Consider the following 24,890-nt stretch of genomic DNA (forward strand, 5'->3'; position numbering starts at 1 on the left):
ACCCACATAAAAATCACAGCAGGCAAAAAATAAGAGAATCTATAGCCTCTGAAAACATTTGAATCATTTGCAGTGAAATGTTTTAGCTGTATAAACAGTATGCAAACAAATACACACAAAACTAACAGAAAGTACTTTTATGATTCATTGAGACACTTTGTTGAAGCTATAGATGTTATTTGAAAATCAGGATAGTATGTGTTCATCAGTACGCAAGTATTTTACAGATTTTACAGTTTAATTGGTGTAGGGGTGACACTTTAATGGTAATACTCTGAAAACAGCTACATTTTGGACTTCCTAGCAGAGTTTGTATGAATTACATTTTTACAGTACTTTTATTTTTAAATTAGGTATCTTTTATTATGTAACTTTTTATTATGTACATATAGATTGAATTATTTCTTAATTATTATTATAGGACAAAATAATAATAATAATAATAACAATTTTATTATTCAGTTTTTTTAGGTTGACTAACAGGTCTCATGGCTGTGCCTGAGGTCTATTGACTGAGGCTGACGTGGGTTGTGGCGTCACGGTGGGGTTAATTTAAATTGAGTTCAGGGGAAAGAAACGGATCAAATTAGTTTGGGGGGAAACAAAGAGCCGGAGCGGCGCGTAAAGGCGGATGCTGGAGAAGAGTTCACATACGAAATTTCAGCAAGACCTTTCAGACTGGGAACTTTCAACACAGAAAACAAGTGAGTTAAATCTGCTCTTTTCACAACAGTTGTTATCTGACCCGTACATGAGCTTTCTATTACATTCCGCTAAACTTTTTGAAAAGTTATAAAACGAAAGAAATAACTTATATAGATGTTTCTCCCACGCTATCTACAACGATAACATGTTTTAACACGAACAAAGTGTTTTTTTCAGGTTTATTTTGTAAAGGTTTAAGGAATGTTAAACGTTTAAAGAAGAGCGTTTAGATAATTTTAGTTAAATTAAGTTTAGACCTAGTTTGAATTCAGTTAAATTATTTGATACTACTCTAGATTTGGACTTTTTGGAGTTTTTGTTATCCATCAATAAACTAAAATAGCAGCCGTGTGCGCAAACATTTAGACTCGGTCTGTGTCGCGCGCTGTTCCTTTCTTGTAGGGAGGATTACAGCACAGGATCAGTTGTAAGACCATAAATTTAACCAAGTAGAAATTATCTATAATAATCACTATCCTACTTGACCACCATCCTCCGTGGGCGAAAGTGTTAGTTTGTTTCTGCGTTGTTCGTATGAGGGCTTTACGGAACAAATTGAGGTAATAAAGTATCATTTTACATTTTGTTTAGGCTATAATTTGTTTTGCGTCATGATAATGAAGAATGACGCAATGATCTGCCTAAGGAAACTGCATTTTTGTGCATCATTACGCATTTTCTGAGTCACTTTAGCTCACACTCAGTGTGCCCAGTTTGTGTGTGGATACCCAGCTTATTGTGGCTATCTTTGCAAAAAAAAGGTTTTACACAAAGCAGGTTGTGGTCTGCACTAATGTGATGAGTATCTTGTTTTTCTCTGTACTTTTGACCTTTGCTTATTTCAGCTTGACTGTATTCTGAATAGCAGTGTGTGCTTTAATTATGCATGTGAAGTGTATGTGTGATGGGGAAAACAGTTAATGTCTTAAATGGACAATTACCATTTTTACCAGTCACCATAATTCAGTTCATTTTCTCAAAACTCTCTCTCTCTCTCTCTCTCTCTCTCTCTCTCTCTCTCTGTGTGTGTGTGTGTGTGTGTGTGTGTGTTAGGGATCATTGTGCATTTAATGCTCTTGGCTTCATTCACTTTCTCTCTCCACTTGAATGGAAAGCGCATGGTCAAAGGGTGCAGGGGAGAAAGGAAGAGGACCGCGTTCCATCTTTTCTTCTCTTTCTCTTTTAGAGACCCTTTCACCTGACCTGCATTCTGACCCTTCCCTCTTTCTTTTCTCTCTCTTTAGACACTTTTCAGGGCCTTTTCATCCCAGTGTGGGACTAAGAAAGTGCAAAAAATGCACTTTTATTGAAGGGATTATACATTTAGAACTATACCACTTCACAGCACTTCAGCAAAGTTGTAAACATTCAACCTTTTGGCCTCTGCCCTGTTTTGGCGTGAGCAGACAGCGACAGCGAGAGAGAGGGTCAAAACACATACAAAGTGAGAGAAGTGTGAATAATTCTCAATAATGAGCACAAGAGCATATTATACATAGACATGTTGTTATTTGTTCTGTATAAGGCACCCTTCATTCATATTTTGTTAGCCAAATGAGTTTCATATGCATTGAAGGGTTTATTTTACATTACTATAGAGGAGAAATTGAGTATTTCAGAGCGATATTACAAATACTATATTACTATCACTCAGCAATATTACATAGTAGTTACATGATTTTAAGCCGAAGATCTCAGTCTCAAGCTCTGAATATGAGAGTTTATGTCATCAGGGTGTGTATATAACAGCCGGAGCAGTGTCTCAGTCACTGATTTCTCTTTAAGGACCACGGATGTAGTTACATGTTGATTGCGTGTGTGTGTGTTCTTGTATACATGGTTTATGAGGATACAATTGTGTATAATGACATGGATATTACAACGTAAACATGGTTTATGAGGTCACTTCCTGTGTCCTCGTAAACCAAATGGCTTAAAAAACATGCTAAACGGTGTTTTAGACCATTACTTCTATGGAAGTAAACCACATATACAAGTGTGTGTGTGTGTGTGTGTGTGTGTGTGTGTGTGTGCTTCACTAACTCTGAACTCTCAGATTCACAGGCCTCCAGCACTATGCTGGTTACAGTTTCTGTCAGAAAGCATTTGGTGTAACACTTACCTAATGTTTTACAGGGCTGGTCTGGTGACAGCCTTTGTGTGTGTGTGTGTGTTCGGACATCACACAGCTGCACACGCCCATCAGAAAGAATAAAGGGAAACTCACAGTGATTTATGACTGCTAGCCTTAGACCTGTGTTTGAGTAAATCTTGTGCTGAGGTGAACTTAAACAGCTGTTTCTGGTTTGAACACTGTCTGTAGACGTGTCTCTCCTCCCCCGTGTCCGTCTGTCTGTCTGTGGTTTAGATGACTGATAAAGCCAATGCTGGCTTGAACTCCCCCTGCACTGTGTCTGAAGACTATCGCTCAGTACCAGCTCAGCCTTAAGGGCCTGCTTCGCTTCAGACTTAACGAAAGCACCTCCACTTAATATAGTCTATACAGAAAAACGCAGTGCTTGTAATAGAATTTACGAGTTGCTGAAAGGAGAGACTCCAAATGTAAATCTGTCATTGAAAAGCAGCGCTGATAAGCGTGAAACTGTGCCATATGTCTAACTATGAGTGAAGTGGGTCAGAGCTTTGTGTTGTTTTCTCTGCTATGGAAATGAGTTTGAAGTCCAGCTGGTTGTGCGGCGAGGGACTCGCACACTCGAATGCCGGGTGCTGGAACGCGCTGAAAAGATGTGAGGGGAGGAGAGAGGACCAGAGGAGGGGAGAGAAGAGAAACCGTGTGTGTCCGGCAGTCCTGCATTCCTCCGCGCTTGTGATAATGGAAGCCCCATGGCGTATGATGAGTGAGAAAGGCCCTCAAAGAGTGTGTTTCTGTGAGAGGAATGGGGCTTTTAAAGGGCTTTCTACCCTTAGAGTGTATGAGATGTGTGTTTGGACCCAGCGGGTCAGAACAGGCTCGTTAGGCAGTCTGGAACACCCCTCATCATTCACACTCGCACACACACACACACACACACACACACACGTATCATACAAAGAAGACTGCCTGATGAGAGATTTTGGAGAAAGGTCAGAGAGAAGAAAGGTGAGGAGGGGGAATTTTTGGACACGGAGAGGGGGTGAAGACATTTTTGGGCCAGGAAAATGGGGGATGGGGTGCTCGAGATTTGTGTTTTTCTGAGAGAGGTTAGTCACGCTCCGCTGAGCGGCTGACACTTAATTACTGTTTGGAGGGAGTTGCAGGATTTACTGGGTCAACAGAATATTTTATAAACGGCTTTAGAGCAGCATTTAGTATCTGTGAGTGAGAGATGCAGGGGGAAAAAACAGAGGTAGAGCATTTTTATTGCCTCTGCGTATGGTGACCTATAAAGGCCTGGCGCCTGAGTGATGAAGGCCAGCGTTGTGCTGGGACAGGAGTTTGAGTGGGAAGTTATAGCCTGGAGATAGTAAGTGTCTAGAATTTTTAATTCAAACACAACGGGAACAAGAGCAGCCGTGACCTGATGGGCCTTCCGTGGTAAAAACGACCAACGTGAGTGAGCAGAAGGACGGACGGACAGACGCATCGACTAGAGCGTTGCGGTCAGAACAAGAGACGAGTTTGGACCTAATAGATGCTTAATTATCCTCAAAGACAGTACAATACCGCTTTTCATCAGTCCAGCTCCTTCTGGCTGCTTTGAGTAGTCTTTTATTGCGTCTTACAGTGACCGTCCTCCCTTTCAACAGGAGATCTTTTGTTACCGTTAATTGCTTTTCCTGCTAACAGAACTCTGAACCAAGGATGTCGTCTTATTGACAAAGTCACTCCCACACTGACAGTGGTGCTGAGCTGTTAGTAAATGTGTCTGTGGGAAGCTGGCCGTTGTGTGAATGTGAGTTCTATAATCTGTGTGGGTCCATATGTGAGAGTACGTCTCTGCGTGAGCTGCTGCTTCAGTCCTTTTGCCTCCATATCCACGGAGCGTCCCGGAAGAATGGCGTCCCGCAGCGATGATTCCATTCTCCTCAGACAATACCCTCCTACTATCTCACAGCACGCGGTTGAATCATCGCCATGGAGATCACAAGCAGAGGCTAAAGAGCGCACTCAGTCACAAACACAAAACCCATACAAGCAGATCTGTGTACATCTACTTTAAGATGATGCAGACAAATAAACGCATGATTGAAAAATCTTTTATCAACCATAAAATCACTTCCTTGCGTGCGACTCTTTACCTGTTATCGCAGTGTTAGTGGAAATAAACTTTTCCACAGCCATTGTTACTGCATGTTTTTCCAGGTTTCCAGTCTTCAACGTTGACATGTTGGGAAGCAAAACAGCAAAAGAGTGCCATTTTTATACAAACATTTTCTAATTTACATCGTGTGTACACAGCTGAGGACAGACAGGGAAAAAACACAGATGTGTGTTTCTGGAGCTGGAAACCAGCTGGACGGAAGGACACGTTCAAAGACACACGCCGACTCTTTTTCTCTCGAGTCTGAATGGATGTTAGTCAGGCCTGGATGTTTATGTTTGATGATTCACAGCAACAAGCTAGTACAGCAGTGGTGCTTTTGGTGCCAAGAATGTCATTATCATAATTCCAAGAAAATCTCTCTGTATTCTTCCATTTCACTAGCTCTTACATCATACTCCTATGTGATGTGTTTGTGTGCCATTTCGGTGGTCGTCTGTAGAAATGTAAGCGCTGTTGTTACATTATAATCTGGTGGCAGTGATAGCAGAGAATCATAGTCCTTCAGAACTATGACCTTTTGTGTTTGCACGAGCCAAGTCTGTGACATTTCAATACTAGCCTGTTGAATTCAGCTCTAATTAATCATTCTGAATGATCATCCTTATCAGCTTCATCCATTCATCTCTAATTGGGAATTTCAAATATTAAAAGGGCAAAGTAACGTCTCAGCATAGATGGCTCGATTACTGTCCTGCCCTTTGATAATGGTACTTATGACAGAAATTGTTCATTTACTGAAAACTACAATTTAGCTCTGCAGCAGCTGATTAATCTGTGTGTTTTTCAGAATGCGTGGCCTGTTTTCCACCCTCATCGTTGTGCTGGTGGCCTTAATGATCGTGACTACAGAGGCTGGGAAAAACAAGAAAGGTATCAAACATGGATGAGACCATCTATCCCCTTTCTTCCATTAGTTCAGTTCTCATGCAGAATTACACCCTGTGATCTGTCACTTTGAACTTTAGATAATAGTTTGTGTGATACTCACCTGAAGGGAAGGTGAAGGTAACTGTGATGCCTATGTGTCATGTGACAGAGAGGAATAGGGGGGTTAACGGTGGTGCGGACTGTGCGGAGTGGCGCTATGGCATCTGCGTGGCCAATAACGGAGACTGTGGACCAGGCATAAGGGAGGGCACCTGCAACGAGAATACCAAAAAACTCAAATGCAGAGTTCCCTGCAACTGGAAGAAAGAGTTTGGAGGTGAGTGGAACTGTGATTAAATCAGCTGAAATTTGCCTACCTTCATTTTTCATTATGCTTAGCCATCACTTTTATTTTTAAATAAATGTTTATATTTAGTGTTTTTTGTGTTGCTGTGTATTTCTGTTTGTTCTGTGCATTTCATATTATCTTACATACTTTATTGATACTCATTTCATGCAGCTGACTGCAAGTATAAGTTTGGTAACTGGGGTGAGTGTGACGCAGCCACGAGCACAAAGAGCCGCACCGGCACTCTGCAAAAGGCTCTCTTCAACGTCGACTGTCAGCAAACCATCTCTGTGTCCAAACCCTGCACCACCAAGGTCAAAAACAAACCCAAAGGTACATCCTCAACACCAAACTGAGCACATCCTGATTTTGCCAAGTTAGACACGTTCTTGGGTCAACATATTTTGCTGATCCTGGAACAACATTCCTGTCTGACAATTTAAAGGGTTAGTTCACCCAAAAATGAAAAATCTGTAATTTATTACTCACCCTCATGTCATTCCACATCCGTAAGACCTTCGTTCAACACAAATTAAGATCTTTTTGTTGAAATCTGAGAAGTTTCTGTCCCTCCTTAGAGATCCAATGCAACTACCACTCCAAGGTCCAGAGAGGTAGGAATGACATCATTACAGTACTCCATGTGACTCCAGTGGTTTAAACTCAGTTTTATGAAGTGACACGAATGCTTTGCGCAAAACAAACATAATTTACCACTTTACTCAACTCAACGCACATGCGTGAGTGTTCACGAGAGCATCACGATGCATATGTTTTGTGTTCACCTGAGAGCTGACATTGTTGCCTTGGATAATATTATTTTGTAAATAAAGTTTTAATTTTTTATTTTTTTTTGCACAAACAAAGCACTCACATCACTTCATAAAATTGAGTTTAAGCCACTGGAGTCACATGGAGTGCTTTAATGTTGTCTTTTTCTTACATTTCTGGACCTTGGAGTAATAGTTGCATAGTCTCTTTGGAAGGGACAGAAACCTTTAAGACTTCATCAAGAAGATCTTAATTTGTGTTCCGAAGATGAACTTAAGGATGTGGAACGACACAAGGGTGAGTAATAAATGACACAATTTTCATTTTTGGGTGAACTAAACCTTTAATCCTAAATATATGCCTACCTATAAGTTCTCCCTAAAATCAGAGGGAAATGATAGGTGAAAAACACAGATGTAGAAGCAACTAACCCTTGTTGTAAGCCTAAACATAAACATTAAGCATAAACTTATCCTTCAAATCTGATTGGTTGATTGGAATGTTGTTCCAGGGTCAACAAAGATGTTGATCCAAGAACATGTTGCACTTGGTGAAAATCATGTTCTGTATTCAAGGCACGAATGTTTATTGTATATTAAACTCAAATGTTAACATTAAACTAATAAAAAATAATTATTATTTTAAAATTAAAATATTTGAATATTTATATAAAATTATTTAAACAATAACTATTTAATTATTTATTTAATAATATTTAAAAAGAGCACGCCTGACTCAACAGGTGTATTGCAACCAGTAGTTTGGTTTGGTTTGGCTGAATGGAGACAGTAATCTGCTCTGGTTGTGTAATCTTGGCCTGTTGGCTGTGGTGGGTGTCTGAGTGGGATTCTGAAATCAATAATGAATCTCTGCTCATACATAAGAGGCAGATGTCTAAGTCAGTCCTTTTAAAGCATACGTTTGTGGTTAATGTGCTTATCTGAATGTGGATTCAAGCAATAATACTGTAGCATTATTTGTATGAGCATATGCATTTCCTAACCAGCGTGAGACGGGGAGGCGTCGTCAAGAGCTTCGGGTTTACTGCTGGATCAGAATAATGAGATTTTGTGTCAATCTCTCCACAGGAAAGAAAAACAAGGGAAAAGGGAACTAAAGGGAGCAAGAGATCCAGAGGAGCAGTAAACACCACGTGATCATCCGTCATCCAGACACGGCCTTTTATATCTCTACTCAGTGTTCTTCAGCTTGAACGGGACTTGCTCTACAGCCACAAACACATAGCTTTAGAAGACTATGACAGAGTAACGTCTGAGTATTTGACACCTTACATGACTCTTTCATGTGTGAGGGAGAGGGGAGAATAAAATGCCGTTGTTTAGCGTGTGGTGCCCTGTAGTTGACCCATTCCTCTGATGTTTCCCTCCAGCACAGATTTCTTTCTCCCTCTCTCTCTCTCTCTCTCGCTCTCGCTTTCTCAGCTGTGTAAGCCTCAGGCCTCTCATTTGCTAAAGGACAACAATCAGTAGACTTAAATCAAACATCTATTTTATTACTGTTTTACTTACAAATTTGGGTTTGTAAAATTGTGTAATTTACTAGTGGGGTATATAAGTAGTGTTTGGATAAGTCACCCTTCTCTTTTTTGTATCATAAAATATAAAACTGAGGAGTGTTGTTTGAAATAAATGATTTTTCTTTTTCTATAAAAGGTGTAGTTTATGTAAACGTGAAAATACCCCAAAATACTGTTACTTTTTCCTTTTGACTTGACTGTTACTAACAGATCGAAGGGTGACAGAGGGTTATAAGATTTAAACTGCATGGAGAGGAGACCGTCCCCTCTTGTGCAAACCCATTTTATAAGCATTTTAAGAAAGACAGTGAAGTTTTGTTACTGAGCTTTGTGTGTTAAATGTAGTGTTAACTAAAGCTAAATGAGTGATGACAGTTCATTATTAAAGACACTTGAGCCCTCCAAATTTTATGCAAACCATATGTGTGTTCATGAACATGTAAAGAACAAGCATTCTCCTCTCCTGGTCAGTGCGCTTGAGATCTTTATTAAGCTTTATGCAATAGAAAAAGAACCATACACTCTTATGTACACTGGCTCTTTAAGGACAGTGGTAGATAAGTCCATAATTACAGTGTTCATTCCATCAGCTTCACTGGGGTAATGATTATTGACTTTGCCCTTCAGCTGGTACAGTATTACGAGGGATTTCTTCAATCCTTATACAATTTACACTGGAACATTTGAAATGGAAATTTAAAAGATCAGAGGAAAAAGATCATTATTGGCAAAAGTCATTTTTGCTGTATTGATGCTAATGATAGACCTTTGCTATTTTCAGATTTGCAGAAGGACAATATTTAGAACCGATCAGATTGTATGATTAATTTTTTTTAGTACAGTTATAGTTTCATAACTCTCTGAGAGAACTCTATTCCAGTGTGACACTTTCTTAGAGTTTGCATCACTTTTTATAAAAGCAAAACTAAGATTTGTAGTGAACAGCCTACTTCAACAGTCCATGTATCAGAAGACCAAAGCAATTGGAAAGATTTAACATTCAGGAAAAAAATGGAAATCTGGTTTTAGCTTCTTTTGCAATGGCATAATAGTCATTTAGCTTGTCTTTACCGCCCATTAAAAAGAGATTCAGAGCTGGTTTGGAGATACAAACGCTATGAATGGAAATTTGATTATGAGGTAGAAACATGAAACCAAACCCAAGACATTAAAGAGGCAAGTCTCTGCATCTTAAAATGATGCTAATGAATGAATAATCTCTTCCAGACCAGGCCTAATAAACAGACCAAAGTGCCACAATCTCTTTGGTTTAATGCTTTAAAGTATGTAATTGCTGAAACAGCTGGTTAATAATGTAACAACATGAGCCCTAAAACATCAACACATTCTCCCTCTGTGTTAATTCTGACCACATGTTCTCAAACACAAACCAGTGGGAGATCATTCCTTCAGGTTTACATGCCTGCGGTTTCATCAATTACAAACTTTGTATTTAAATACAAACTAGGCAAAACTATATTGCACCATGAGAAAACAATAATATGAAGTGGATATCTGCTAAATCAACGTGTTTTACAGGGGGAAATAAAAGCAAATTTCCATTTCTCAAATTTACGGACAGTCCTTTGTGCCCACATTTAAATGAAATGCTTGAAATTGAACATCTTATAAACAGGTTAAATAAATGTACTAGTCATCTCCTATTTTTTTCCAAGTATATCACAAATTATAAATGGTTTCAACAGTTCTGCATACAGACAACGATACATTTAATATTTAATCTGTAAAATCACATGAAGATCACCAACTAAATACAAGAGGAACACAAACATCCAGACATCAAATGCAGGGAAGAAATAATACTTTCAAGAGCATATATTCATCATAACTAAACATATTTACAGACTTCTGTAAGATCAAACCCTTACAGTGACATTTCTCAGCTCAGTATAGAGTGTCTCATCCCATTTAAAGTCTATAATGCCTATCCCAATCCATTGAGGAGATCCTTTTGAATTCTGACCTATACCAGAACCTCAAGAGGATCACACTAAGAGGATAATGATGACTAACTTCTCCCAGGCTGAACCACATGCCCTGAATTTGTCACTATGAATGTAATGGGCTACACAGCTGTTGTGGTCAGCAAACAGCTTCAGTCTGTGGCTTCCTTCATTTGGAAAATGGAAGGTACAGGTATAGGAACTTGAACCTCACTCTGGAGCGCCATGCTTTCAGGGACAGTCGAACAGGAAGCTTTTCCATATGTTATTGTCTTTAGCTGTGATCCTCTGTGTGATGTTTTCAGAAAATGTGCACAGAAGTATGGGTCAAAAACAGCGTTAATACTAACCAAAAGGACTTGATTGATACCATTTGTGCTGTACTGGGAATATAAATGAATCAATAAGATCTCTTAATTAACCAAGTCTCTTTTGGTTTATATTTGCTGGGATTCTCTCTTTTCACTGTTGGAAATAATGAGCCATCAATGGCTCCTCTAATGTAGTCATTCACAGCCTGATCTTCATGTTACTGTAGTGCAGAGTTCAGTGGTCTTAGCAGTGCAGCAACTATCAGATCACTGAAAAAGCCTTTTGTTTCAAGACCTCATCTTGATTTCTTCAGTGATTCAGTCTATTGTCCATCGCTTCATCATCTTCTTGTAAACACTGATATCACTTAATACATCACTTAATACATTACCTTTTAGTTATAACGCACTGTTTAAGCATCATGGGACAATGAAGCCTCACAATGTACTGCACAGTACCTTCCAAAGCTTCAAAGTTATCAGGGCCAGAAGAGCTGGGACAGTTTTTGTACCCTCCATTTCATACCCTCCATCTCTGCAGGCTGCTTCTTTCCTCAGTTCATCTGGTGCCGATGTTCTTATACTGGCACATGAGCAGGTTTTTGAAGGTCTTTTTGAAGGTGGCGTTACAGAGTGCATAGCAAGCGGGGTTAATGGTGCTGTTGACGTAGCAGAGCCAGTAGCCAATGGCCCAGACTGTGTCTGGAACGCACGACTGGCAGAATGTGCTGATTAAGACCATCACGTTGTATGGCGTCCACGTGATGATGAAGGCCAGCAGGATGGCGAAGATTGTTTTTGTCACTTTCTTCTCTCGTGCCGCCATCTGCCTTTTCCTCTTCACCTGGCTGCGGGCGATGCTGGCGAACTTGCGCGCCACCGTGCGGGGACGGTTCACAGGGATGGAGCGCCTCTCGCCGGTACTGTTCGGTGGGACGATCTCGATGGCTGTGATGCACTCGTCTCCTGCCTGTTTGGTGACAATCTTGATCTTGGACCATTTGGATTGAGGGTTGATTTTAGGTGCGGCTGTTGTTGGCGCGGGTGTCAGACCGGCGTCTGAAGTCACCTCACTGTTCGCTCGCTCTTTGGGCTCTTTAGGCGCTATGCTGGCCGTGCTGGAGTCGTTTGAGCTCTCCTTTTCCGGCTGCACGCACGAGTCAGCTTTAGCGGATACCACAGACTCGTCTACTTTGCCGTTCTTCATGGTGTCCACTGTAGAACAGGTATCCAGGCTGGGCTTAGGAGGAGACTGGTTGTTGTTGTTCTGCTTCAAGATGTGACTCTTGAGCAGACCGCTAGACTTCTGGCCTTTTTTCTCTTTCTTAGCCTCGGGCTTTTGCTTGGACACACGGCTGCGGCTGGCCAGAGAGATGTGCACGTAAAGCACCGTCATGATGACCACCGGCAGGTAGAACGCAGCAATGGCCGTGCCGAACGTGACCGCGGGGTTGGAAAGGAACTGGATATAACATTCACCAGGCTCTACAGTCCGTTCTCCGACGATGAACTGCCAGAACAGGATAGCGGGAGCCCATAGGATGAAAGACAGGATCCAGGCAGAGGCAATCATGAGGCCGGCCATCTTGGTGGTTCTGCGTGTAGGATAACTTAAGGGTTTGGTCACACAGAAATATCGGTCAAAGCTGATGATTAGCAGGTTCATGACAGAAGCGTTGCTGACCACATAATCCAGCGCGAGCCACAGGTCACACACGACTGGGCCGAGCGGCCAGTAGCCCTTGATGATGTAGACGGTGTAAAGGTTCATGGAGAACGCACCGATGATGAGATCTGCACAGGCCAGGCTGAAAAGGAAGTAGTTGTTGACGGTCTGTAGGTGTCGATTAACCTTTATTGAGAGCATGACGAGGATGTTGCCCACAACGGTGACAAAACTGAGGGATCCAGTAACCAGTGCGATAAAGACCATCTCCACTGTCTTGTACGGGCTCTCGCCGTCCGCCTCAACTGCTGCACACGAGCCATTAGCGCTGCCGCCGTCACAACTGAAGTTGGCATCACTGGACACGTTGCTCAATGAGCCTGAAATACACACACAACACAGATAGAATGCTATAAATGACAAAAGTACAGATATCAGAATGGATGCAATCATTGAAAATAATCCCAGGCTGATATAAATATTGGCAGAGTGGTTGCATACAGGGAAACAGCATGACATGCATTATGATGCACACTACTGCAGAGAATTCATCTCCATCATGAAATATAAATATGCTGTTTATATTAAAAGGAAGAGGTCCAGTTCTCAGTGAGTTCTGTCATCGTGCCCACATGGAAAGAAACTAATCGGAGAAGAAAATCTTTTGGGGCATCACTGTATATTTGTTTGGTAGTTTGTGGCCCCGCTGACAAGAACTAATTCAACAGCTCTCAAAAAATTGTTAGAGCTGTTACAGTTATCATGAAACATACAGTCCTATACACCTCAGACTACTGTATTTTTTGTGTTTTTGGAAGGCATGCAGTTTTGCAGGATTGTGAAGTCTGGAATCATGTAACATCATTTCAAACATTTCTTCTATATTTTGAACAGTATAATCAGTGTGTAGTGGAGTAATGGTGTTCTGCTGAATTCAGGTGATAATCTTGGAATAGTCCCTAGCATAGGCGTAATTTGTGGGTGGGACGGGTGGGACATGTCCCCACCACTTTTTTGCCAGGGTCGATATTGTCCCCACCACTTTTTGAAACATCTCGCGGCATGGATGCATTTAATACAAAAGAAACATCTCTAGTTGATTAGCAATTCGTTTGTTTCTGTTAAATAATAGGTGATCTGGCGCTGGGATGTGTTGTTTTTGAACGCTGAGTGCTCGTTGCCGCTGTTATCAGTGGCACAAGTGTTCTCTTGGTGCTCGTGCTGCGTGCACAGTGCGCAGTCTTCACACGGACGAGCGCTTCAATCTATCGAGAGACTCTCTATTCGTTCTGGTGAAATCACAAAACAAAATGCACATAAACGTGTCCTTGCTCTTGATATACAATCACTGATGAACATTTTTGGTTTTAATGAGAAATAAATAAATAAATAAATAAATAAATGATACGAGGTTGGATTAGAACACAGAACCTCTAGTACGCTGAATGAAAATTCTACCACTAGTGCATCTGGACAATCTAACAATAGATGCGAATCCATGTATTTACTTACTATTGTAAATACTCTTGAGACTAACAATATATTGGATTATAGTAGGTGTAAGGATGAAACTATCATATTAAACATGAGCTCTAAATAAATTTTGTCAATAAAATACAATTACAATACAATATACATCCCCCCCCCCCCCCCACCACCACCACCACCACCACACACATTCCTGTCCCACCCACTTTTTAATACAAAGTTACGCAACTTGTCCCTAGAGAAAACCAAAATGCTTAATTGTTGTTTCAACTTGAAAAAGTAAGTGTTCGTGCTGCCTTAAACTTAACATTTTAAGGCAGCAAGAACACGTAATTTTTTAAGTTGAAACAACAACAAAGTTGTTGTTTTTTTACTGGCACTAACATCTGACCATTGAGTGCACTGGTCATTAGGGTAAAAACAATGTACTATTATATACAGTCAAACCAAAATTATTCAGACATTTTTGATATTTTTTTACTAGTGGGTGCAGGACACTATAGTTCATTTATGTAAGTGAGGATAGCAAAATAAACTGTGACATATTATACCCAAAAATTCTTCATAATGTGGATTACCAGTAAAATTGATAAAAATATGGAATCAAAAATTATTCAGACACTTTGACCTGACCATGTTTTTTTTACACAGCTTAACTGAGATTTTGTCATATTTTTTTAAACTATAGTGAATAAACTGCAATAATGAATGAAATGTTCAAGGTGTCTGAATAAATTTTGGTTTGACTACATATGCTATTTGTAGATGTTTTTGTTTATCTTCATTTACGCAAATATGCAAAATGGATTTTTGTTTTGTTCAATGCAATTATTAAATACAATCCAGTTTCATTCATTATGGAATATTTTACAATAAAGATCAGTTTATTAACATTAGTTAATGAAATAACTAGCATGAAATAATATGTGTGATACTTTTGCTGCAATTATCTTGGTTAATGTTAATTTCTACATATACATTGTCTAATATTTAATGTTGTAACAATGCATTATGAACAAATATGGATTAACAATGAATAAAAGTATATTTATAAATTATTTATATACTTATTATACACTAACCAAAATGAATAAATGTTGTAAAAATTGTTGTTTATTGTTAGTTCATGATACCTAATGTATGAACTAACTGAAGCTTAAATAATAATTGAGACAGTGTGAGAGCGTTCAGACACTGGGGTGAGCGGTCTCAGGTGAAGAGAAGATTAATTAAATCCTCACGATTAATAAAATACTCATGTTTTATTCAGATACACAAGTTTGACTCCTTACAACATTATCCAATCAAAGAACGCAAAGCTGCCCTGTCGTTAAACTCAAATGACCCCCTGGGCTTTCTAATGATCTGAGCTGCTCAGGAACAATTAAATACAATGATTAGACAGGGAACCCCGAGAACCTCAGTGCTGAGGAAAAATAATCATCTCAGCCCTGTGATGCAGGTCTTCTGTACACCCATTTACTACATGAAGAATTTCCTTAAAATGAATATTTATATTGCTTCCTTTATCATAGATATTCAAGAAAGGATCTTGGTATATGAAAAATTGAGGGGTTTGGCATGCCATTTGTGAATGTGGGCTGTATTTCTAGAGGTTTCGTCATGATGCATGCTGCATGCTAAACTTTACGAGAGACAGCGCAGGGCACACTGCACTACCATATAAAACGGCAAGTAAAAATGTACATAAAAAAAACCCCATAAAAATTCTTTTTAATGCATAAATGTGAGAAGCTTTTTGTTTCCGGTCATGAATTATCCATAACCTTCATGTATATTTCTGAGAAGCTGTTGTCATACTGATAAAGTATTAATCAAATAGGCAATTAAAAACCTATTTGAAGCGACTCAAGGCAGCCGTCTCCTAAATGCACAAAATACACTAAAGAACGAACGCAAATATCTTTGAGCATTTTAAAAACACTTCATTATTGCCCATTTTAATTCCTGAAGGAGTTGTTTCTGTCATATCTTTTGAAGGTTGCCATCTTCTGGATAACCAGAGAAATTACAACCTATCACTATGAATAAACACGGCTAAAGACTTGCTATGAATGCTGCTGCCTACCAAATTATTTGATGCTTTAAACTACTCTTGATGAATAAAGATCTTTATTTCTATTAAATCTGAAATCAGTTTCTCACCAGAAGAAAGACCCCGACCCAGCCCCTCTCTTTATCTTTATTCTCTCTTAAAACCACCTGACTGATCATCAGCAGGCATCAAAGCACTGCCACACTCCGGACGGCCAGACACCACATATCCTATTCCTTTTGAAAGCTTTTGACAAACAGACACACATTCTCTCCTCCTCTCTCACACCAACACTGATCACACTTCTTAAGGTCTGTGGCTATTGGTACTTCAGCGATTAGAAAGTTGATATAGTTTGGGCCTTGTTCTGTATTCCCCCCTCAGGTGCAGGTGATTCAGTGTGTGGAGAGGATTCTTTACCCCTTATCAAATATAAATCAGCAATTACTCAACTGCGGATTCGAGCAGAGCGGAAAGATAAGCGCCAAGCCTCATTAAATATGAATCAAGAATATCTATCTGATATCACTGTGGGAGAAAGCTCTCCAGGACTGTTTTTTCAGCTTTCTTGTACAATTTGACTGTTTTACACAAACCCCAACTGCTAACACCCCCAAACTCTTCCACTGATGCTAAACAGCTGAAGCAATATGTGTGTCATGCTGCTAGAACCAGTTAGATATTTTTTTAATTTGTTTTGTATTTTAATTTAGTTTAGAGATTTCTTGTTTCAGTTTATTTTGTTTTTACTTTCATTTTAGAGTTTTGAGGCAGCCAAAGTGTTATGCGTTAACTGGTATTATTTAAAAACAGTACATTTCTCTGCACATTCAAGTGTTATTTTATCTAGCTGAATTTTCTTGCATAAACAGACATATTATAAAACTTGAAAGCTTTGCAGTATAGCATGATTTATAACCTGAATTAATAAGGTAAATGAATTAGTGAATACAAAATGTATTCATTTAGTTTTATTGTAGTTTTGTTAAAAATAATGATGCTGTGCCTCATCTGTCCTGCTGTCAGTACAGTAAATGTGCAGACAGACGCCATTTCTCATACAACAGCAAGACACAATGTGACAAGATGAAAAGCAGAACCTCATCTAACCACACACACAACAAGTGCACATTCCCTGCTGCACACATCACACGCATGTATTGCCGAACCAAAGGCAGGGTGTGAGGATCATTCATATACAGAAGTCCCACATTTATGGCTAGTTGAAAAGCTCCACCACACCACCGTACGATTGCTTTGGTTGGAAACTTGCCTGTTCTGCCCGGCTTCCTTTGATATGATTTGATCTGATCCGGCATTTTTGTCATTAAAAATCTCACAGTTGGAATCAGAACTCATAAACAGAATAATAGCGACAGAAAGCCTAGCATTCAAAATGAAATCTGTTTACACAAACAGTCTGAGACAGAGTGAATGTATAATGAGACATTCAATGTCAGGGCAAATCACTCTCTCTGATGGCTGTATTTTCTTTGTGTATGGTTTACATTCAATAATATTCACTTTTTTTTGTACGTCTGAGTAAGTTTTTCCAACCGTGTAGACCTTTAAAAATCCTGTCCCCTCAACGGCTGCGCTGAAACGTCACCTGAAAGAGCCGGCGTTGTTTGTGTTTGTTTGTTTGTTTTGTTTGAGGGTTTTCCCCTCTTCTGAAGGTTAATATTCAGAGAGTCAAAGCTCTTTGAGGATGGAGTGACATTTGTGTGCTGAGAGGGTGGCTGAGCTTTGAACCAGCACAATACCGGCACTGACTCTCATGTCAGGAGATAAAAACAGTCTGGAACATTTCGACATGCTGACAAACATCTCAGCAAAGCCTGCGCTAAATATTAGATTCTTGCCTTTACCAGCAAATTTTGAACAGATTGCGCAGTGGCAAAGCCCCACTTTGCAGCTTCACTGAAATTGATGGCGAGCAAAGCCACCACCCTCCTCCTCCAAACCGCAGCTGATTCTATCTGGGCCATTTTTTTCTCAGTTTGTATCCGATGGGCGGAATTGAATACTCATAACGGAGACAGGCAGACGATCTCGAATTAACCAATGATTCCTGTATCTCACTGCAAGATGAATGCGTGTCATTGACACGTCTGTGTATGCTATTGAAACCAGACACTCAAATGTACATCCAGGAATAAATTATGAGCTGTGAAACCTTATTCATGGATTCGACCAGAGATTTCATCCATTCAGCTCCTAAAAAGGATCAACAACAAATGTACAGTAAACCACAACGACCTCTTATAGTTTAACATGATCTACCAAATGATGTATTACCATAAATGCATGATGCAGCCTCAAAATGGCTAAACAATTATTACATGCAAATTAAGCAAGTGTGAGTGGCATCTATTTTTGTGATAGGATCTCATTCTGAAGTTCTCATAAAGCTGTGGATGTGGAGTTGGCAGGATGCAGATGCAGAGAGGGTGATGGGTGCTCAGCCTGCAGCAGTGAGATATGAGGGGTCTGATCTCAGCTGGCTCTCAGCACCACAGCAGCTCCGTGCCTGATCACAACCTCGTGCCAATGCAGCGCAGATGTATTCCTCTGCCCCATTCTGTGTTCCTGAGCTCAATGTCCTAAGCGAGTTGATATGGACCTGCTCGACAGTGCTTTGAAAAACAATACCAGTCTAACTGTTACCAAGAGGGCGATAATCTGTGACTACAGAATGAATGTGAGAGCAGTGATATGTCAGTTATGTGTTAGGACGTTATTAATAGTGCTCATTTCTAACCGAACGCCATTAGGCTGAAGGAGAGCTCCATAGCTTATATAATCATAATAATTCATCTACCCTCACCTCTTGCTCTCTCTCTCTGGACACATTCTGCACATTAACTCCTTATGAATGACCCTTATCTCTCCCTCTCTAAGCACACTTGCTCTGTTTTAGAAAGTTTGTTATCCAGTATGTTCTTAGAGTGATATAAATTCTTAAACACAAACCAAACACTTGAAAATCATTCTAAAAATATTTTAAACTGACATAACTGCATGCCACAAAATTCCTATTACTGTATATTGTAAGTCATAAATAGTCATTATGTAACTTTGCATATACAATAATTTTTAATGATCTCTTTTATAATACTTATAAAAGAAAGTACATTAAAAACATGAATATATAATATTCTCTTTTAGAATGAATTATTATTAGGAGAAATAGAGAGAACAAAATAAACAATCACCGATTACACGTTCTAGTAATGTATGTGTGTCGTACTCTACCTCCTTTCTGCACTAATGCTAGAGCATTTTGGCTGTTTGGCTGCATGTACAGTGAGGCGGTGACATCTTGTCAAAAATACAGTGAAAGACATTTCCTGAGTCTCCAAAGCAAGTCACAAACCGAGACTTTTATATAAGCTGTCATTCTCTCCGCCGTGTGTCTCCTGTGCTAAGCTCTGGGATGCATAAAACAGCAGCTGTTGCTCAAACACTTCCCTGCTTCACACACACTGGCACAGACTTTCATAAAGGCTAAACACTTGTACTTTTAAATTTAATTGAATGACAAAGAACAGGAAGGGAGTCAACTCAGCTGCAGAGGATTTGACTATGGATGTAGTCACACACGCTTGTCTGCACAAACAAATGCATGCACACCAACAAACACATGGATGCTGCTCATTTAGTGACTCTTTTGGGACTAAAAGCAGAAAGCCTCCAGTTACCAGCTGGCAGCTCGAAACATAAAGCCATCTGCTACCAAATATACTTTTCCCCACCAGTACAAAAAATAAATAAATAAAAAAATCACAAATGAATATCTGTTAATTAACATAAACATCTATAACAATGTGTCAGCATACGAATAGCAAGTTGAAAGGTTCCATAGAACCATCAAAAAAGTTTTTAATTAGTGTTTTTTAATTTTCATAGGGCCCAGCAATAGAAAATGTCTTTGACAATCAAAAGTTAGAGTTTGTTAACAAGGCAAGCAGGACACACAGACAAATACACAGACGGCACACAGGCCTCTGCAGATTCGGACAGACATCACAGTGGGAGTGTGTGTGGGCTGCTTTGTGGTCTGTTCATCAGACTCCTCCTTTGATTCTGCTATGTGCTTGTTATAAGATCCCCCATACTGGCCACTGGCAAACTAATGACTCTCTCCTTCTCTCTCCCACACACAATTCTAATTCTCTGCTAATTCTCTGAATATTGGATCGAAATCAGGCACAATGCCCTGCTGTGCTACAGTTTAGCAGCAGATTGATTAAGCTGATCGGCAGACAGATGCATTGTGACAAGTGACGCAGCATCAGTCATAGAATTGTGCACACATTTTAATGGATGGTTTTATACAACTATAGTGAAATATGTAGATGTTTCTCATTGGCAAATAGTCTAAGATGGTGATGTGGGTGATGGCTCCCTGTAAATGGTGCCATTGTGAGCGGCATGGAAAGAACATATGCAATTATTGATACAAACGACCCACACCTCACGCAGTTATCAGCATTATTCTCTTCATTAGGTAAAAACAATTTGTCTAAATCAATGTCTGAGTATTTCCAGTGGCATTAGCTGGTATTCATTATATTGACAAGTGCAAAGTTCAGCTTTGCTTTTCTACCAAGGTGCTGAAAAATACACTAAACCCCATTGATACTGCAATTTGAGTCAGTTCCCATGAGAAATTAATGCAAATGAATGAACACTCTGGAAACCAATGCCAATAACAATTACATAAATAACAATAATACTCAATCAACCCAATCTGAACTCTTGGCACGCCACAATCACTGTCAATCTTAAATCATAGATCTTTCTTGGATGATCCCACAAAACAATTAGGTGCATGCTGACAATACAGGGTGCCATTTTGGGTCAGAATCTGTTTTAATGTCCCATGAGAGGTTGTCCATCATGCTACAATGCTGCAGGCTGTCCACTCAGGTTTTCTGCACAGTAATGATATACAGCACTGACAATCAAAATGTGCTACATCTGATGAAATATTTAGTCTAAAGGTGTCACAGGTGATGCAATTGTTGGCGACCAGTGGCAGAATGCTCAGGGCTTTGTTTAGAGCTAAAAGCCAATCATGCTGCTTCAGCTGTTATAGCTCTTCTCTCTCCCTGTTGAGAACCTACAGAGAACTGGCTGTGTCTCCAGGCATTTCATTCTTTTCTCAGTGTTTGTGTGTGAGTGCGTGTAACAGGGTGAAACAGCAGCAGAGCGACACACTTTCCTCTGTGAAACTGGGTTAACACCCAGCCAGAGACAAAAAGGGAGAGAGTAAGGGAGAGGAAGAATGAGAAAGAGAGAAAGAGAGACAGAGAGACATCAGACTTTCACTCTGGGGGATTCTTCTAGTACTTCACCAGTTTACACAGTGAGAATCATGGTCACAGAATCAAAAAGGCGCCGTCATGCGCAGCAGTCAGATGTGATTGAGTCGGTCAGAGATAACATAACTGAGAGATTTGTATTCTTTTAAAACGCTCTCCGAGTGAACTGTGATAGACGCTCAGACTTTTACTTTCTTTCTCCCATGTTCAGCGCCCCAAAATGTCTGTATGTTTTCTGTTTTAATGTCAGATTGAAGAGGGGAGTCTGTGCAAGTGTCTGAGGGGGATTGTGTGCCTGCTCTGTTGTGATAGGCACTCTGCTTCTTATGAGCTTAAAAGGCAACATTTTGAGAACTGGATCCAATTTAGTATTTAGATAAAATATACATGGGCATTCTGTGCAGCATATGGGATTCCTTGATGATTCTTTGGCATGACTGATATTTGCCATGGAGAGCAGGGTTTACTTTTCCCCCTTTCTCATCTATTTTATCTATTTAAAACCTATACTTTTTACAGAACAGATGGAACAGACAGAAAGTCATTGCTTGTTCAAATATGCATTATATGTATATATCGACTAAGAGAGCGAGAGACAGACAGAGAGAGAAAGAGAGAATTTTTTTTAGTTTTTTTCATTGTGCATCAAGCATTACAAAAGAAAATACAAAGTGTATGGTGTGGTGGGGGTATCGCATTGGGCTGTGTTACTACTCCACATTAATCATAAAAGCACAAGCTACAGAAAGAGACCACAGGGGCTTAAGAATCGGGTCCTGATTGATCAGTTAACAGAGTGGCAGAGACAGAGCGAAGAGAAACCAATGGTGAATTGGCCAGAAACGCCTTTCTGCTTAAAACCTACACTAAACTATGTGTAAACATCAACACTAATCTCACCTAAATGTCAATCAGTCCTTGTCAAATCCACCCTCAGCCAATCCCTTCAGGACATTCCAGCAAAAATCATCACAGAATCACACATTATTCACACACACACACACACACACACACACACACACACACACACACACACACACACACACTGCACACTCACATAAACCAATGTTTAAGTTGTTTGATATTTAAATTCCGTTTTTTTTTTCCTCTGCAAAAGCATTACAGTACCTACATACACAGAAACATTAATGGAACAAACATTCACAATGGATATAATCATGGTTTGGAGCAAGTTGAAGCCAACATTGTGAAGACTTTTTTTAATAACACAAATACATCATATAATTTATCTTCTGTATCTAGAATTAACAAAAGCATTATGTCATGAATGCAACCAGAGAACTGTTCATGTTCCTTCAAACCGCTCCACTTCAAAATCATATTCTGTTTCACCATATAATATATAATTTGAGTAAAATATTTCAAATGGAACGGAACTGTAATAATTTAATTATGTTTCTCGAGATGAAAGAACGATGATTTACATGTTTTGTTCCTAATGTTCACTTTGAAATGCATGCGGAATGGGATAAACAGGTTTAGCCATTTTGCTGGTGTTTTTAAGTACCATTAATGCTTCTTTCATATGCTTTTGCAGCACATTCTGAGAAGGTGAAAATGGATTTACAAAATGATATAGCCTACATAGACAATAACACAAACCTTGAACATATTCATCGTGGATAACATTACAGGACAACTGGAGTTTTTGTTGGAGTGACAACATACCGTCGCGAATGTAAGTGAGTCTTTGGACATGGTCTCAGTAAATGTACTCTCACAATGAACACATACATCGTAATTCTGTTGTGATAAGGAACTCTTTCTTTTCTAACTCTGTCGTGGCATATTAAGCTTGGTGCCTCACACGCAACTTACCGTTGAAGTTCCAGGGCGCGAGTCCCTCTGCTCCAGTGCTGTTAGTTACATTCATGTTGCATGATTTTAAAAATGCTCAGTCAGCCAGAAGGAAAAAAAGAAAAAGAATCCACCCTTCCTCTTTCACTTCGTCAAGTTTTTCCTCAAGATTATTAGAAGGGCTGTCCTCATGTTGCGCGGGACGAATTTGTTTTTCACATCATTCGCTCTTGACGCGCGCGGGTCTCGCCAGCGGTGAAAAGCTCATTAAGACTCTGACCATCGCGACTGGCTGCTCACCTAAACACACCTCGAGCGAGTGGTTTTATCTAGATCGACTAGGGTAACAATCCGCCAGATGTGGCTCCCATCTGCGAGAGCGGCTGTGATCTCTTTCCAGGAGTTTAGCGCGCGGCTGAGGCAGCGGACTTTCAATGATGTCATCCACCCCCAGCCAATCACCTGAGAGTCCGCAGGTTCCACTGAATCAACCTATAGCTTGTACCGTCCTGTGATCTGCTGTCAGCCCAGCACGGTCTGTTCTCACAAAGTCTAAAACATCCTTCCAGATAAATGCATTTCCTAATAACCGTCTTACAGATTGTCAGATAGACCTCATTACAGGATATGGCTTGTCCTAGGCGGAGGGCGAACCAACTGCAGAGTAAAACAGCGTGTGTGGACTGAATTATGGTGGGTTTGACTAGCTTGGTCACGTCTTGAACACCTTGGGTCAAAACAAAAGGTTGAAGGGTATATTTTGATTTAGGTCACGTGGGGTTTCTAACGTTTCATTAAACACAAAAGGTGGATTACAAGCGACTGAAAAATCATATAAACAGAAGGGCGTTTGAGAATAATTTATTAGGATCATCGATAGGAACACTGGCAAAACATAAATAAATATTAGGCAACAATATCACAAAAACTTTAACAGTTAAGCCAGTAAGACCATATGTGTTGCTCAACACGCACCTCAACGAACATTCCCAACTGAAATGTCTTCAAAACGTCGAACCAATGATTCACACACTGGCTTTCCCCAGCCGGACACACTGTGTTTCTTGTGTGTTTACATCGGTGTAATTGCTTATGATGAGTGTGTGGCTCTCAACATATGCGAGGCTCTTGAGCGCAGTAGCTATACAGGTTCAGCACCGCCGCTCGTGGACAGTGCTCAACAGCCCGAGCTTTCAGGTCTCTTCCAAAATATCACGTTATAAGCTGGAAAATAAATAAATAAATAAAACCACGCTTCATACTTTTTATAGTGTCATGTTTGTCCAAAACAACAGCAAAGTTACTATAGATAAATAAACCATTCCATATAGAGCGAAAGTGTAGAGAGAAAGGGATGGGGTGTTTTCTTCACTTGAAGAACCATCCTCCTCCAGAGATTTCCAAAACAGCTGAATGGTTGCTGTCTATCGGTAGTGCGTGAACTGGCACCAGAGCAATGAATGACAAACGCTCAAACCTGCCGGAGGTTGTGTGTTCTGTGATAGTATGTAAGAGTGTAGGCTATAGTAAAAAGAAAGAAAGAAAAAAGATATCACGGAAAAGGAGATTTGGGGCATAAGAGTATTTGGGAGCTTGTATATAAGGTTTATGAATGACAGTTAAGCAAGCCTTTCGTCGCCCTCATCAGTCCCTTTCGGCAGATTCGGAGGGCTTGCACCCAGACTCAAAGATTAATCTGGCAGCTGTCTCACAGCAGACAAAAACTAGACTGATGCCAGCCAAAACAGAGAGATCACGCACAGAAA

The 24,890-nt window shown here is 40.0% G+C and overlaps 2 protein-coding genes across 3 annotated transcripts; one reads left to right on the plus strand and one right to left on the minus strand.

Moving 5' to 3' along the window:
- Positions 1 to 511: 511 nt before the first annotated feature.
- On the plus strand, positions 512 to 8,900 carry mdka (midkine a). Of its 2 annotated transcripts, none has more exons than XM_051900863.1 (5): positions 512 to 704; positions 5,758 to 5,840; positions 6,007 to 6,174; positions 6,358 to 6,519; positions 8,046 to 8,900. In XM_051900863.1, the coding sequence occupies exons 2-5, from the start codon at positions 5,759 to 5,761 to the stop codon at positions 8,072 to 8,074; spliced, it is 441 nt and encodes a 146-aa protein (XP_051756823.1). In that variant the 5' UTR covers positions 512 to 704; position 5,758; the 3' UTR covers positions 8,075 to 8,900. The 2 variants fall into 2 exon arrangements, with proteins under 2 accessions (XP_051756823.1, XP_051756822.1); XM_051900862.1 differs by lacking the exon at positions 512 to 704 and adding an exon at positions 1,225 to 1,265.
- Positions 8,366 to 23,771, minus strand: chrm4a (cholinergic receptor, muscarinic 4a). The gene is made up of 2 exons (XM_051900861.1): positions 23,146 to 23,771; positions 8,366 to 12,815 (listed from the first exon to the last, which is right to left on the minus strand). Exons 1-2 carry the CDS (start codon positions 23,198 to 23,200, stop codon positions 11,329 to 11,331), a joined length of 1,542 nt encoding a protein of 513 aa, XP_051756821.1. The 5' UTR covers positions 23,201 to 23,771; the 3' UTR covers positions 8,366 to 11,328.
- Between the last annotated feature and the right edge of the window lie 1,119 nt (positions 23,772 to 24,890).

Source organism: Ctenopharyngodon idella, chromosome 7, assembly GCF_019924925.1.
Source record: "Ctenopharyngodon idella isolate HZGC_01 chromosome 7, HZGC01, whole genome shotgun sequence".
Taxonomy (NCBI): Eukaryota; Metazoa; Chordata; class Actinopteri; order Cypriniformes; family Xenocyprididae; genus Ctenopharyngodon; species Ctenopharyngodon idella.